General features: G+C 43.5%; 1 protein-coding gene across 3 annotated transcripts in view; it reads right to left on the bottom strand.

Annotated features, from left to right (window-relative positions):
* Positions 1 to 2,084: 2,084 nt before the first annotated feature.
* Positions 2,085 to 15,700, bottom strand: part of LOC123352644 (solute carrier organic anion transporter family member 1B3-like) — a 43,230-nt gene continuing 29,614 nt past the window's right edge. For all 3 annotated transcript variants that reach the window (XM_044993075.1, XM_044993085.1, XM_044993091.1), the window contains exons 10-15: positions 15,207 to 15,402; positions 14,277 to 14,439; positions 11,614 to 11,798; positions 10,344 to 10,408; positions 5,915 to 6,032; positions 2,085 to 4,980 (exon numbers count right to left, since the gene is read on the bottom strand). In XM_044993075.1, coding sequence (XP_044849010.1) covers positions 4,764 to 4,980; positions 5,915 to 6,032; positions 10,344 to 10,408; positions 11,614 to 11,798; positions 14,277 to 14,439; positions 15,207 to 15,402 — 944 coding nt within the window. In that variant the 3' untranslated portion in view covers positions 2,085 to 4,763. The remainder of the gene's footprint in view (positions 4,981 to 5,914; positions 6,033 to 10,343; positions 10,409 to 11,613; positions 11,799 to 14,276; positions 14,440 to 15,206; positions 15,403 to 15,700) is intronic.

Raw genomic sequence — 15,700 nt, 5'->3', positions numbered from 1 at the left:
TGCTGAGCAGCCACATGGAGGTTTGCCAATGGGAGCCTGACTCCCTCTGGAACCATGCTGCCCAAAGCAGAACTGTTGGAAAGATGGAAGGGACAATGTGCTGGCTTGTCTCTCTGTGCACAAGGGGGCTTCCTTCCCTGTAGGTAGCTGCCCCCGAGCCCCTAAGTGCAGAGGGGCACAGACTCTGAAATCTGCAATGCTCCAAAGCCCTTTCATCAGTGGGGTTGATTCACTTTGGCACAATGGTCTTTCTTCCTTCCTGCTCCCTATGGGTTTCTATCCCATTTGTTTAAGAACAGTGCGTTTTAAATGTAGCGTTGGATACATCTTTTCATGGGCTGTGGTTTTTGGATTGTAGCTTCTCACCTAAAAATTTGACCACGAGTCACCACTGGGAACAGGATATCCCTTAACTTAAATTAATAAATAATACATTGGGCAATATTAATGTCAGCCATGCAAGTCCAAAGAATTACCACTGTCCCCCCAAACAAACAAACAAACAATTAACTCTAGGGTTTTACAGATAGGTGATATGGCTCATCCATTCAGCTTCCAGAGGTCTTCTTACTGACACATCTGGATCAATCAAAACATAAGTTGCCGAGCAAACAGCAAGGAAAGAGTTGTACTAGCCTAGTTAAATGCAGCGTGTCATCCCCCTTGCCCTATAGTCATAAATAAATCTCACTTCAATTGAAAAATTATCCCACTGTTTCGCTCGGGTATTATTATAATTAATACTCAAATAGATTATTATAGCAGGCAATACTGCAATTTCTGAACAGCTCAATAGGTCTTGCACAATACACTTATTATCACCCTTTATTCATGGATGTGGCTAATATCCAGGTCCTCTGTACTCTGAGTCTGCTTGTGACATACCGGTATTTTCCACAGAATCCATCCATTGCTGTAACACTGTTCTCCAGGCTCTAGCCTTTTATTTAAAATAACAATGGGGTTTCTAGCATCGGCAGTTATCTAGTGGGATTTTCAAAGGCAACTAGGGGCCTAACTCATTGAAAATCCCACTATGTGGCTATTTGCATTTCTAGGTACTGAAATACTTTTAAAATACCTTTAAGTGTAAACAGTAGTGTTGTCTTCCTGAGTCCTGCAGACAGCCTGAAACTATACCTCTGAGAGGTGTGTCCTGCCCTGTGTAACTCCTTTGGGGTCTCTTTCCAGGGAGGGGGGTGCTGATTGTTCCAGAAGGAGAAAGTGCTGTTTTGTGGGAGGAAGTGGGGGACAAGAAAAAGAGGGGAGAGCGACAGGGGTGTGTGTCAGGAGCTCCAGAGGGAATTGCCCGAGAAGGAGAGGCCGGAGCTGGACCCAGTATCACGGCTGCCCAGAGCTGCATGGGGCTGGGAGTACTGGGGCTTGTGACTCTGCATTGGGAACAAGAAGGGAGGTTGCTGGCTAGTTAAGTGGGGAGGTGGTCGCTCTGTGTGGCTTTGCAGAGAGCAGCAGAAAAGGCACCAGAGGGGTTTCTTGGGGAAAGTTCACTGGCGCTGAAGATGACCAGGAGCACCCAAGAATTCCCACTGGACTGGAACTTTGCCCAGGACTCTTGAACTCTGTGTGCAGACACGTTGCCCTTCCAGACTGTGCTACCACTGGGCCTGTGGGGCCTTGTGTTGAATGCAGCCCTGTTTTACCACTCTCCCTCCCTTCCCCTCCTTTCATCTCTCTGTAAGTAAATATTCCCCTTTCCTATATTCATTGTACTCTTTTGTGTGTGTGTGTGTGTGTGTGTGTGTGTGTTCGTGTTCACTCTGCGGGGAGGGGTTGGAACAGGTGCTCCTGGGGTAGGGTGACCAGACAGCAAGTGTGAAAAATTAGGACCGGGGTGGGAGGTAATAGGAGCCTATATAAGAAAAAGACCCAAAAATCGGGACTGTCCCTATAAAATCGGGACATCTGGTCACCCTATCCTGGGGTGAAATGGACTTTCCCTGCTGCATTTCTGCACACACCTTCTCTTGGCCAGCACTGCTTGCAGAGCAGACTCCATCTTGGCCACAAGGGCGCTGAAGTTACACCCATCTTCTCAGTGAGCTGGTAACTCTGAAACCTAAAGATGACTGGTATAAGCAACTTTATTAACTATTTCACTGATGATCGTTTCAGGAAAAACATCCAGTAAATGGCCCCTTTGGTAATGACATATGTAATGCTGACAGACCCTGGTTATCGGGATCAAATCTGGGATCTCTGGAGCTAAATGCATGAGCCTCTACTGCATGAGCTAAAAGCCATATGGCTCTTAACTAAGGCTGTAGAGCAGACTCATTAATCTCTAAATGGTCTTGGTACCACTAGAGGGGACAGAACACCACGCCCAGAAGGTGTGGGGATTACACATATGCTAATATAGAATTGTGCGTGGTAATAACATTAGTAAATTCTTTACCATTTTGTTTTATTGTATTGCATTCATGTGTCCGAAAATGAGACAAATGGAAATTCATGCATAAAGGAAAAGGTTATTTTATGTTTCAATGTCAAGTCTTGGGCTCCACTTCTGTGATCCCTATTCCAGCAACACCCTAATTGTAGGGAACTTTCAGGCACATGATGTCTAAAACAGCCACCAAACCTATGGGATTCTAATAGGATTGAATCCAATAGCATGATGAAAAGCTGCTTCGACAGTATTTTAAATATGCTGATCAAAAGGAAGCCTCTAGTCTAAGATATTGTTTAGGTTTAGCAGTGGTTTTGAAATAGAGATTATAGACTGTCTCAAAGAAATCTAGAGCTCAACTTTCCTAAAAACAATGAGGATTAGGATTTGGTATATGACAAACATGATAGACTTGGGCTCCAGTAGTCAGGTAGTTAATATTATCATTCTTTGACTGCCCTCTACTGGCTGTTATATGGCACAATAACAGAGGTCAGCTTCAGAATAAAATAGCCTAAAATCTCTGGGTTTTGCTTTGAAAACAAAGTCACTACAAAGCTGAAAATATTTCACTGATCAACTTAGTAAATAATTTAGTCTAATTTTTATAAAATGCTATAACTTTGAACTCACTTAATAATCTTCACATTAAACTTTCTTTTAAAAAGAAAAAATAATAAAATAAGTATCAATGTACTTAAAGATATGATGGATGAATCAGTCACGATTTCAAAAAATAGGTGCCTACAGTTAGACTCCTAAGTCCATATTTAGACACCTAAATGAGTGCCCTGTAATTTACTTCATGAGTAGTCTCATTGAAAGTAACGTGAATAAATTTGGAATAAGCTCCTACAAAACCATATGAAGAGTATCAGAAGCTGGTCTCTTTTTGGCTTTAATATTAGTAAAATTGTGGTAAACTGTCAATTTGAATGCTTTTGCAATGGGGTGGGATTTTCCAAAAGCACCTAAGTTAGGAGGACAAGTTCCACTGACTTCCTCAGAGGTGCTTTTGAAAACCACTCCCATCCCCCTTTTTTTTTTTTAAACTGCTAGTTTTGAAAGTGAAATCTTTAAATTGTAGATCCTGGTTTGTTGTGGAGGTTTTTTTTGCATTCTTTAAAAATAAATTATTCAAGTTTTGCTGCTTTCCTGTGAATGTCTAGGGAGGTCCTTTTAGGCAGCGGAATAGTGAAACTGAGTATACACAGAGTAATGTCAAAATCTACAAAGTAAAGAAAAATAAATGATTTTTTCAGTTATTTCATTTACAGCAAATTTAGGAGCTTCTTACAACTAGAGCCAGTTGAAAATTTTCCAGTAGAACAGTTTGGAAAATGCTGATTCAATTAAATTGAAACATTTTGTAGGAACATATTGATTTCATCAACATTTTCAACAGGAAATTAATGAAATTATTTGTTTTGACAAGGTGGAAATATTTAATTTGCATAAAGGTAACATGTTTTGTTTCAGTAAGGTCAAAATGACCTTATTGTTTCAAGTTTATATCATATTATCATTTATAAAAACGATATAATATAAAAGTAAAAATATTATGACATTTATATTATGAATTATAATGTAATATAAAAGTTGAAATTGTGTCAAAACAAAATGTTTCAAAATGGTTGTTTTGATATTTCCTAAACAACATATTTTGAAATTTTCATTTCACAGTCAAAATCTTAAAATATCAACTTTTTGTTCCAATTCAGGATGAAAGCAAAACTTGAAAATGCTGGAGTTTCTGATGGAACAGAAATTCCATTTTATGACCAGCTCTCCATACAATGTCAGTAGGCACAACATTTTCAGTTGGAAATACGATTTTCAAGTTGTGTCCCTGAGGACACAGAGGAAAACGAGAGTTTGGGCCTTCCACCTAGATATTCACTGGCAGGCCAGAGTTCAGAAAACTACACTAGCTTCTTACTGTACTGTGCAGACCCTTACAACTATGCAAAATCCTTTTGACTTCAATGGGACTCAGTACAGGTGGATCTGTGGGCAGGACTTGGGCCTACCAGTGTAGTATTTGGAATGCAGTTACTGTGCCAGAAACCACATTCAAGCCATTTAAAAATGACAAACAGTTGCAATTAACCATGCCAAACAGGATTTTCCTTCATTAGTTAATTAATGGAATTTGTTGTGGGTTATTGATAAGCAGGTTCATATAAGCTAGTTAAATATAAATCATATGTGCACCTAGCTGCCCTTGTCATTGACTATGTGTTCATTCTGGTTTTTCATTCTGAGCAGTGTTATTGTTTTGTTCAGGACATTCTGCAAGTTAATTTTAAAAGATGCTGTCCCGATTCATGCAACATGGGTGTAAGTGGTTTTTCTAAATACGTGATTCTCTTTCCACATCAGAAGAACTTGATAAATATTCATTGCTCTTTGAGTTAGCTTCTTTGTTCATAGGAACACTTTCTTGCCCGCCATTTTCTGTGGATTTGGGGTCCTTTGCTTGGTACTGTTTCTTCACCATTGTATAAAACAGGAAAGCTAAGAAGTAGGATGGTAATCTGAGGCCTGCTATTAGGCCAAGGTAGGTATACCTGTGAAGGGAGAAGATAAAAGGCAGTTCTGATATTAACGAACTTCAAAAGAACTGCAAGAACTAACATTACTTATAAGCATATCTTTTCAGGAATGGTACAAAAATAAAAAATGCACAGTAGTCCCTGAACTCTTTAATACAATAATTTAGGAGACAAAATCTAAAACGACTTTGTGAAGGGTGCTATAAAGTGGACATTTTCACTGTTTACACTATGATTTATGCCTTTGAAAATATGTGTACAGTAATAATCGATCATTTTTCCTCTACTTCTGCTAAATTTGTAGGAGCTTCTGGGAGCCAGGATTCCTGCAGCAACTGTAAGTGTCATGGGATCCCTAGTCCTGGCTACTCAGCATAAAAATAAAAATACTCCCCAAATGTGTGGCCATCAAGAGTTGCATGAAGTAAAACGAATGTGAAAAAACAGTTGCTTTGAGTATTCTTCAGGCAGATATTTTTTGGCTGTGCTTAACAAGCATTTCTCTACAACATATATGTCCTCAGCTGCCCAATAGCATTTTTTTTTCATTTGTTCACACATTAAACATGGTCAATAAAGTGAAATTGGCAGTCTTCCTCATATGCATGGTAGTAATGGATGTCTTTTCTATTCCTGCTTGTGAATCATATGATGACAATGGATTTCTCAGCTGTGTAGAATGTATATCCATTATTCAGGAAAGACTCAGTCATCGATGTCAACGAGAGTTTTGCCTGAATGAGCCAGGCCTGTATAAAGTACTGAGAAGAGACTTTAGGATTTGGCCTCAAGATTAGTTAATGTGAGGATTTATTGACATTTGAGATTTTGTACTGACCTATATGAAGGTGAAGCCAACATTAGATGACCAGGGCCAGAGCATCAAATAATTTAGAGTCCTAATGCAGAAAGGAAACACACGACCACTCTGTGTTTTGATTTAACTTACCTGTATGCATCAGAATCATATATCCTACAAGCTCCTCGGTGCCCACAGCTGCTGCTTCCCCATTTCAAGCATGTCCTGTCTATTAATGCACCAAAATAAATGGGGGCTGGAATTCCGGCTGCAATAAAACATTCAAAAATATATCACTATGTCATATTATGAGGCACGACTTTAGAAAATATAATAGCATTTTCATACTAAGCTCCCACCCTGCCCTGCACTGTAGTGGTGCTCTAGGTGGGCAGTGGGCTATAGGGAGCCTCTTCCTCCCTTTATAGAAATTGGACAGGATCCTTCAGAATAGTGAGCGGGGTGACCACTTTTGGTGCTTTTTGGAGCTCCACAGTGACGTGGTCTGACAGCTGAGGGCCTGGCCAGGCTATCAGCCTGTGGTGACACACACGGCTTTCTCCAGCATGTATTAGCTCAGCAGTTCCCAAACTGTTCTGTAAAGCGCTGGTGGTTTGCAGCTCAATCGCTGCAGCAGTTTTCAGGACTTAGTGGTGCATGGACCTCATGCTGATCCTCTACACTGGGGTGAAATTCATCTTATGAGCCTGGCACTCCTCTTTGTTTCCTACTGAAAAAAAAATAAGTACATGCAGGGGTGGGGAAGGGAGATGAGTATATGGAAAAGTGCAAAAGTAGATAGTAGGCAAAATTGTCAACGCTGCTTCAGGTCCAGATTTTAAAGGTGTTTAGGCATTACGCCCACACTGTTGCAAAGTAGAACTCAGGCACCTAAGTCATATTTTCAAAAGTAACTTAGGCACTTAGAGGCTAAATTCACAAAGGATTTAGGTGCTGTGATACTGAATGTGGCAATGCCTAACTTTTAGGCCCCTAGAAAATCATTGGAACGACACTGTGATTCACAAAGACCTGAGTTGGGCGCCTCGGCTCCTGTATAATGCATGGGGAGAGACAGGCACCTTAGAATGCGATTCATATAAGCCAGCATGTTAGGTGAGGAGCTAGCCAATGGGAGACGTTGCCAAGATGGGTGTGTGCTAAGCCCCAGCCCTCTCACAGAGAGACTGAGACCCACAGCAGAATATCCCTTAGCTCAGTGGTTAGTGTTCAAATCCTTTCTGCCCCTTCAGCAGGAGGGATTGAATCCAGGTCTCCCACCTCGTGGGTGAGTGCTCTAACTGTTGGGCTAAAAGGCATAAGGTGGACACCATCTTCTCCTCCGGTGGCCAGACTTTAAATGGGACCTGATTCAGTAGGTGGCCTCTGAGCACACCAACTGGATTGGGCCCCACACATGAGTCGGGCCAGCAAACGCCTAGCTTCCCCTGTTTGTGAACTGCTCAGGGGCTTACACGGGTGATGAGTGTCCAGATGACTAGAGTGAGGTAGCAGCACACATGTTTAGATGGGTGCTGAGGGAACTTTCAACCTGAAACCTTAGGTGCCAAGTGATTTTAGGGGCCTACAGTGTTTGGTGGCAGTTTTGTGAAACGCAGTGGGGGAGGGATAGCTCAGTGATTTGAGCATTGGCCTGCTAAACCCAGGGTTGTGAGTTCAATCCTTGAGGGGGCCACTTAGGGATCTGGGGCAAAAATTGGTCCTGCTAGTGAAGGCAGGGGGCTGGACTCAATGACCTTTCAAGGTCCCTTCCAATTCTAGGAGATTGGTATATCTCCAATTATTTCTTTTCTTTCTTTCTTTTCTATTTCAGTGGAGCCTAAAACTGAGATTTAAGCACCTGAGTCTGGGATTTAGGAGTTTAGGTACCTTTGTGAATCTAGGCCTTACGAGCCTAAGTCCCACTGACTTTCAATGAGACTACGAAGTCAGGTAGGTGTTGCAATGCTGAGCAGAACAAAGCCTAAATACTTCTCAAAATCTGGGCCTGAGTAATTTAGCAGTCAAAGTCCTATTTATTTCTAAGAGTGACATAGGCACTTAGGAGTCTAAATCTCACTGAAAGTCAGTGGGACTTAGCCAGGGGTGAAAGTGAAATAGGGACTTACCAGTATGGGGCTGGGTTGGGGCCGGCTCTCACCCCTGGAAGGGGCGGGGCCTCGGGCGGAAGGGGCGGGGATAGGGGGGTCAGAGCCAGCTCCAGCCCGCCCTGTACCAATAAGTGCCCTCCCCCTCCTCTGCCGGGGTAGCAGTGGCAGCTGGGGGCTCCAGCAGCTGTTTAAAGGGCCCAGGGTTCGGCTGCCACTACTACCCCAGGCCCTTTAAACCGCTGCCAGAGCCCCTGCCGCTGCTACCCCAAGGCTCTGGCAGCAGGGCTCCGGGGGCTATTTAAAGGGCTCAGGGCAGTAGAGGCACAGGGAGCCCTGGCTCTTTAAATAGTCCCCAGAGTCCCGCTGCTGCTACCCCAGGGCTCCAGCAGCCTGGGGAAGCAGAGCTACCCTGGTACGGCACACTAGCTCTTGCTGGTACACGGTACTGGGGCGTACCGGCTTACTTTCACCCCTGGACTTAGCTTTTGAAAATAGGCTTTAGGTACTTTTGAAAAATTTACTCAATGTAAATGTTTGTTCAAAATAAAACAAAACATTTACTGCACCAAGGACAGCTAAAAATGCATGCACACATTCCTAAAATAACTGTCTCAGATGCTGTGTGTGCCCCTGGGATTTTGTGTCTCTGAATGGGATGAGAGTTGGTCTGTGCCTTGCAAATGAGTGGGGCAATGATACTTGGCATAATCTTTGTATTAAACTGTAGTTCAGACTATGAAAAATCTTAGAAATCATTGTGACTGGCCAAAGGCAGAGCGAGATGCATCTGGCATTGCACCCTCCACTCTGGCGTGCTGTGGCCTATGCTGCCCTTTACCCCGCCTAAAATAATTTAAAAAAACAATAATCATGGTGTGAAATCCTGGCCTTGTTACAATCAATGGGAATTTTGGCATCAACTTTATTAATGCCAGGATTCCAACCCTGTACTGAACCATGTTTGTGCCAGCTTTTTTTCTGCATTAAAATATTGCACTCCTTTATAGTTTAGTTTTAAACTAAAAGGAGTGTATTCTCTGTGTATTCTATCCAGAGGGCCACATGTATATATTCTGTTCTTATGAGAGCATCTATGATCTGCTTCTGCAGGTCCAGTTCTAACTTCTATGGCACTAAACAAACTGGGAGTGTGAACTTTTCTAATCAGATATAGCTTGGTCTGAAACCTAGAAAACCATTATGACACTTATTCTTACACATTTTTTCATTTTTGGATAGTGCTCTAGGCACCTGTCCCATTAATTAAAAATCACACAAACAAACAAACAAAGAATTGCCTATAACTATATCCACCTCAGCCTATGGGTGCAGGAACAATTTGTATAGTGGGGGTGCTGGGAGACACTGAACCAAACTGTAAACATAAGAATGGCCCTACTGGGTCAGGCCAAAGGTCCATGTAGCCCAGTATCCTGTCTTCCGACAGTGGCCAATGCCAGGTGCCTCAGAGGGAATGAACAGAACAGGTAATCATCAAGTGATCCATCCCGTCGCCCATTCCTAGCTTTTTTTTTTTTTGGTAAACAGAGGCTAGGGACACCATCCCTGCCCTGGATGGAAACCACTTCAAGCCAGGGGGTGTTGCCGCGCCCCTAGTTCTAGCACCTACACCTCAGCTCACTCCCTCCTCAACTGCCTTGGAGGAGAGAGAGAAAACATAGATGTTCTAGCATGTCTGGAGCATTCTGGCTCTGAGGGACCAATGAGGGGATTAAGTTCCAAAATGGAGGACCCTTCACAGATAACAACCTGCCAGCAGTTCCTTCTTGTTTATATTAAGGGAGCTCCAATTTGACTCTCTCTTCTGATCTCAACTACGGCAGTATGTCACAGGGCGAGAGGCCATCTTCCAGGCAATGAGGGCCCTAACCTTTTATGGCTCTTTATAGGTTAACACCGACACCTTAAATTCCACCCAGAAGCTTATTGGAAGCCAGTGCAGATTGTGGAGCACTGGCCTGATGTGCAATTCCACTTCATGTGCAATTCTGCTTAATAAGCAGGTTGCAGCATCCACAATAGCATCCGCTTCTGAATGGTGCCAGGATGCAGGCCCATACATAGCACATTACAGCAATCTCATCTTGAGGTGAGGCATGGGTAATTGTTGCAAGGTCCAAATCAGAGAGGAAAGGTTGTTTTGCCAGGTGCAGTTGCAAAAATGTGCTCTTGGCCACATCTTGGACATCCAGGAGCAGCCCAGAGTCTAACACAGGGACTGTCTCTTTGTTCTTTATTTGCACAGTGCCTAGCACAGTGGGGTCCTGCTTGATGGCTGAGGCTCAGCATTACGGTACTATTACTACTACCACTAGTACTATTAATAATAATAGCATTGCCAAATTGTGCATCTGTTTTGCAAATGCACTTGGTGCCATTTAAAGCCACGCAGACACTCAAAGGTATCTAAAAAACTCAAATAGTATAGTCAGAATAATTTATCTTACCTAGGGCTCTGATAAATAGTGTGTACAGACCAACTGCAAGAGATTTTAGCTCTGGGTGAACACACCTAAAAATAGATAAATGTAAGTCACAATAATAGGTCTCCATAATACCTAGACGTACTCATTAAAATGTATTATTTCCCCTTAGAATTATTATTCTTAATGACAAAATACAAAACTTCAGAAGGAAGCTGTCTCATACATTTGCCAAAAACACATTAAATGACATGGGAAAAGTGAACTAATCAATTGCTTTCCATTGAATATTCACTGGGAAGTCAATGTATAGCACATAATTACTGAGATGAATCTATATGAAATACTGGCACCTTCTACCCATATTTTGCAGAACTGGGTGTCCCTAAATACCTGTTCTACTGCCTTTTCATTATGGGCTTTATGAACTGATGGGGACTATGATATTGCCCTGGGGCAAAACTTCTAGAAATGGCATAATTGGAACAGCATCTTGTAACATTGTAATGCCATTCCCAAAGGCTGAGTTTTCAAGAGCCACATTCTTAGCAAAGATGCAAAGCAACATGCCACTCAAATTGGTGTATAACTAATTTCCAAGAGATTAAACTAAACTGCTGCCACAGGGGAATCTGACAAGGGTTTTGAGTTAATTATATATCCAATGTGTGTTGGATCCGTTTAAAGTTATTGTCATGAAAAAACACCTTCTTAAACAACAATTATTTCTGCATATTATATTAGCACCTCTTTCTGTATATTCATACATGACAAAATATTTTTTAGAACTCCTATTAGCATTCCCACTGATTTTGCTTTCAAATTGACTTCGGATTTCATAGTGACCAAACTTTCTCACTACCAAGCTTTTATCCATCTCCTATTTCACATAAAAAACAATGTCAACAAAACGTGTTTCAGCTGGACTTTCTTTTGTTCCTCAGTCTACTTATACAAACTACATACAAACTACATTTGTGTATGTAGCTTCTAATCACAGAAACAGATCTAATTGTTTTCTGTACTACAAACACAAAATTCAGATGTAAAAGCCAACACGGGTCATCTTAATAGCAAGAGGGAGTTCAGACTGTAACGTATGAACGTAATAGTTAAATTTGGTGGTAGTGCCCACCAACCATTTTAATTCTTCATAATTAAAAATGGATTCAGAGAAGACAGCAGTAAAAGAGTGCTAGATTTCAAGAAAGTTAGCGTAATTTGGGGAAATTAAGTCCCCCATGATGGGAAAAACCCTTACTGATATTAAAAAAATTATTTTGGTTTCACTTACCTAAACATAGTCACGTATAAAGGGGTGCCTCCTAAAGCATAGAAAAAGGCACTTATAACTTGTATTACTGTAAAATAAATAAACTTTCTTGAGCAGTCATCACTTTTTGGACATTGTCCCAAAATTACAGAGGTATTTCCTGATTGTGAATCTGTAATTTCCATGCAGCTGCAGTTATGATACACCTAAAAGACACAATTGTGATTTGTCGGTATATCATTAATTCAATATGGCATACAGCATTAAAATACAAGCAAAACCTCACATGAAAACATGACCCAGGTAAACACCCCATGGGCCTCTAACCAGCTCTTGTTTGCATTTCTCAGAGGTTTCAACATTCAGTAATTTCTTAGCTTCTTTCCTATGTGTCATGTACTTCTTGTACATGGTAGGTTGCAAGGCTGATACCAGCAGGTCAAGCTTCTGTATCAATTATAGACTCACTACCAGGGCCGTCCCTGAGGTGGGCAGGGCCTGGGACATTAGAAACTCGGCGCCTATCTGCCAGGGGGTGCTTTGCCCAGGCCCTGCCCCACTCCGGCCCTGCCCCACTCCACTCCTTCCCCCAAGGCCCCACTCCAGCCCCACCTCCTGCCTGCCTCTTCCCCACCCAGTTGTTCTCCCTCCCCCGAGTGTGTTGTGCCCTTGCTCCTCCCCCCACCCCCATAGTGCCTCCTGACACTGCGAAACATCTGATCCGTGGAAGGCCATATGTGGCAGGAGGCCCGCTGGTGGGCAAGAGGTGCTGGAGAAAGGGGGAGGTTCTGGTGGGGGTGAGGGGTTCCTACTCACCCCCACTCTCCGCTCGCCTTCCTGTTTGCCTCCTCACCCCACTCACCCGCGCACTTCACTGCCTCATCCTCCTCCGGCAGGGCCCCCCAAAGCACAGGGCCCGGGGCGGTTGCCCCGATTCGCCATACCCTAGGGATGGCTCTGCTGACTACAGAGTTTATTTCTCAGAGGTACACAGGTGTCTTCGCCATAGAATCCTTTAATGCTCTGCCAGGTATGGCTAAGGTTAGCTTAAATAAGGTATTTTACACACAGCACCGCCTAATGGCTTAATCATATAATGCAGGTTAGTATTCCATTACAATATGAGCTCTACTGTGAGCCAGGAATCTCTCTCTAAAGAAACATTGTTAACACTGAAGGGCTGGATTTTGTAATCAGATCTGGCCCCCTTTGCACCAGTTCCTTGTCTACCTCAGGTGTAGGGGCGTGTCAGGGGCAGGAAGGTAGAAAGTAGCTCTAATTCTCATCAAGGCCACAGCTGGACCTAAGAATCAGGAAACTGCAACTGGCTCTCTGAGACCTTTCCCCATTCCCCCTCCCCCATGTCAAAACAGAGATCAAGTGAAGCAGAGACTCTGTCCCTGTATCTCCAAATCCTTTCATTCCAGCCTTGACAAAGCCCCTCAAATCAAGATAAGTTGTCCCAGGACAAGTCACAGTGTATATCTATGCAGCACATTTACCCTAGAGCAGCAGCTTTCAAACTTTTTGAGACGAGTCCTGCCTTTGAGTTAAAAATTTTGGTTGTGTCCCCCAACCCAAACAAAAATAGACACACTACCCACCCCCAGGGGCAGCTCCAGGCCCCAGCACGCCAAGCCGGGAGGATGGCAGGCAGGGCTCCAGTGGACCTCCCGCAGGCGTGCCTGTGGAGGGTCCAATGGTTCCGTGGCTCCGGTGGACCTCCCGCAGGCGTGCCTGTGGAGGGTCCTCTGGTTCCGTGGCTCCAGTGGACCTCCCGCAGGCGTGCCTGCGGAGGGTTTGCTGGTCCCGCGGCTCCATCGAAGCCGCGGGACCAACGGACCCTTCGCAGGCACGCCTGCGGGAGGTCCACCGGAGCTGCGGAACCAGAGGACCCTCCGCAGCGGGAGGTCCACCGGAGCCGTGGGACCAGCGACCGGCAGAGCGCCCCCCCCCCGCCCCCCGCGGCATGATGCCGTGCTTGGGGCGGCGAAATGTCTAGAGCCGCCCCTGCCCACCCCTTGAGTTTTCAGGGTGGGGGAAGGTGCATGCGACAGTCTTTGGGGTGGAGCCAGTGCTGGGCATGGAGGCTGTTGGGATGTTGTCACTGACTCACAGGTTGGGTGGCCTGCAGAGGTGAGTCAAGGGGTGGAGGTGGCACTCCCTCCTCAAGCTCTTCTGCGCGGGGACTGGTCCGAGCCACCAGGCATCGTTTTCCGAGCTGCCTGATATTGCCACTTGCCAACCGAACATTCCTCTGCACACTCCTAGGGGGGTGCACCCCACAGTTTGAAAACCTCTGCCCTAGAGATTGCACCTGGGCAACTACCTCAGCGTAGTTACACTGGTGGCTAAAAACCTCAATGTAGCCAAGACCTGATTTACAAAAGGCAAACAAACAGAGGTCTGCCTTTAGGCAGTGTGTAACACTTTTCAGTGTGTGTTGTGTGTTTCCCTCAGAGCCCAATGTGAGTTTGTTACAGCCCCCAGATACAGAGCTCTTTTGCTCAAGCTGCAGAGACTCAAGCATCTAGCTCTGGAAGTCTGTGGTTCTCAGTGATCCTCACAAATGCATGACTGTTCCTCTTGCTCTGTAATCGATTTGATCTTTTCTAAATATACATCACTAATATACCAATCTTCTTAAGCAAAAAAGATGGGGAAAAACTGGGTAAGGCTCTTACCTTGTTCTTCCCATGTCCGGTCGAAGCCTTGCATCCAGCAAGACAAGCTGATATGTACGTGATTCCATTGTCTCCACAGACAGGATCCCACTGGTTCGTGGCACATTTGCAGTTAGAGTTGCAGACAGAAAATAAGGAGGTTTCATGACGTGCAACTGGTTTGCTTACGAGGTAAATTTACAAAGGCATAACATTGTTTTATTACAAAATCTATATTTCAATGAAACATTAAAGGACAATACAGTATCGCAAATTTGTCTTTCATTCCTACTTGATATCCTCATTATTATAGAACTAAACTAATATTCCAGGTAAACAAGCTAAAATTATTCCTATTCTTGTAACATTGATCTTGTGGCCTCAGCTTCCATCCCACATACATTGAAATACAGATGACTACTGGATTATGAAAAATTCCATGACAAAGAAAGGGATTTCTGCCCATTATAGCCCAGAAAAACCAGACCTTTAGTTCTAAGACACAGTGCAATTCTTGACACTATCTGTGTCCAGTCCCACCATTCTAGCTGCCTAAACCCACGCCCTAAAACTGTTATTCGTTTTATACATGAATCACACTGACACAGTTATTCAATTAAGACCCATCCCCCAAACTGATGTAATTATAACCCTGCCTCCACCCCTCCCCGCCCCACCCAAAAAAAGTAGCAGTATGTAACTTTCAAACAAAGTATATCGATATAAAAAGAGGGCTACATTCTCATCTGGTGTAAATCAATCTAGCTCCATTACAATTTATACAAACTTAGAATCTGACATTTTCTAATGGTATAATCCTTCAATATTTGTGGAAGATACAGTAAGTACTACTATCGTGTGTTTGTATTCAATCATGACAAAACATTATGCTATTTGTAATGCTACCAGAGAATGGAAACGTGCTGTATATTACATAAGATGTATACATACCCATCATAAGATACGGTCAGTCCTGCCACTACATGGTTCTCACAGCCCACAAAAAAGTGTGAGAGGGTTATGAGAAAAGCCGTCAGTGACATCCCAAATCCAAATTTTGTAGCTCCAATCATGCCCATTTTGTATTTCTTCATTATGAGCCCTCCTAAGAAAATCCCAATGCTTACAGCAGGTAAAGCAGTTACTCCTGCAATAAGAGAGAGAGGAGGGATACTGGAGAGGTGCAGTCACATTCTGTCACACATAACTGATTTAACACATGAGCTGACTGAAATTGGTGAAAATTTTCATAACATACTGCCTGAAAAATTTCATCAATTTATTTCATGTCTCAAAATACCACAACTTTTCAAGGGCCCAAGAATCTCCCCTAATACTTTTGCCAATGAACCTGTGAAAAATACATCTAGATGTATGTAATTACGGACCAAACTCTGTCCCAACTTGTGCAGCATCATGAGAGGGTAAGGGCGCATAAGGCACCT

This window comes from Mauremys mutica, chromosome 1 (genome assembly GCF_020497125.1).
Source record: "Mauremys mutica isolate MM-2020 ecotype Southern chromosome 1, ASM2049712v1, whole genome shotgun sequence".
Lineage (NCBI taxonomy): Eukaryota > Metazoa > Chordata > Testudines > Geoemydidae > Mauremys > Mauremys mutica.
This window is presented reverse-complemented; position numbering and strand designations above follow the sequence as displayed.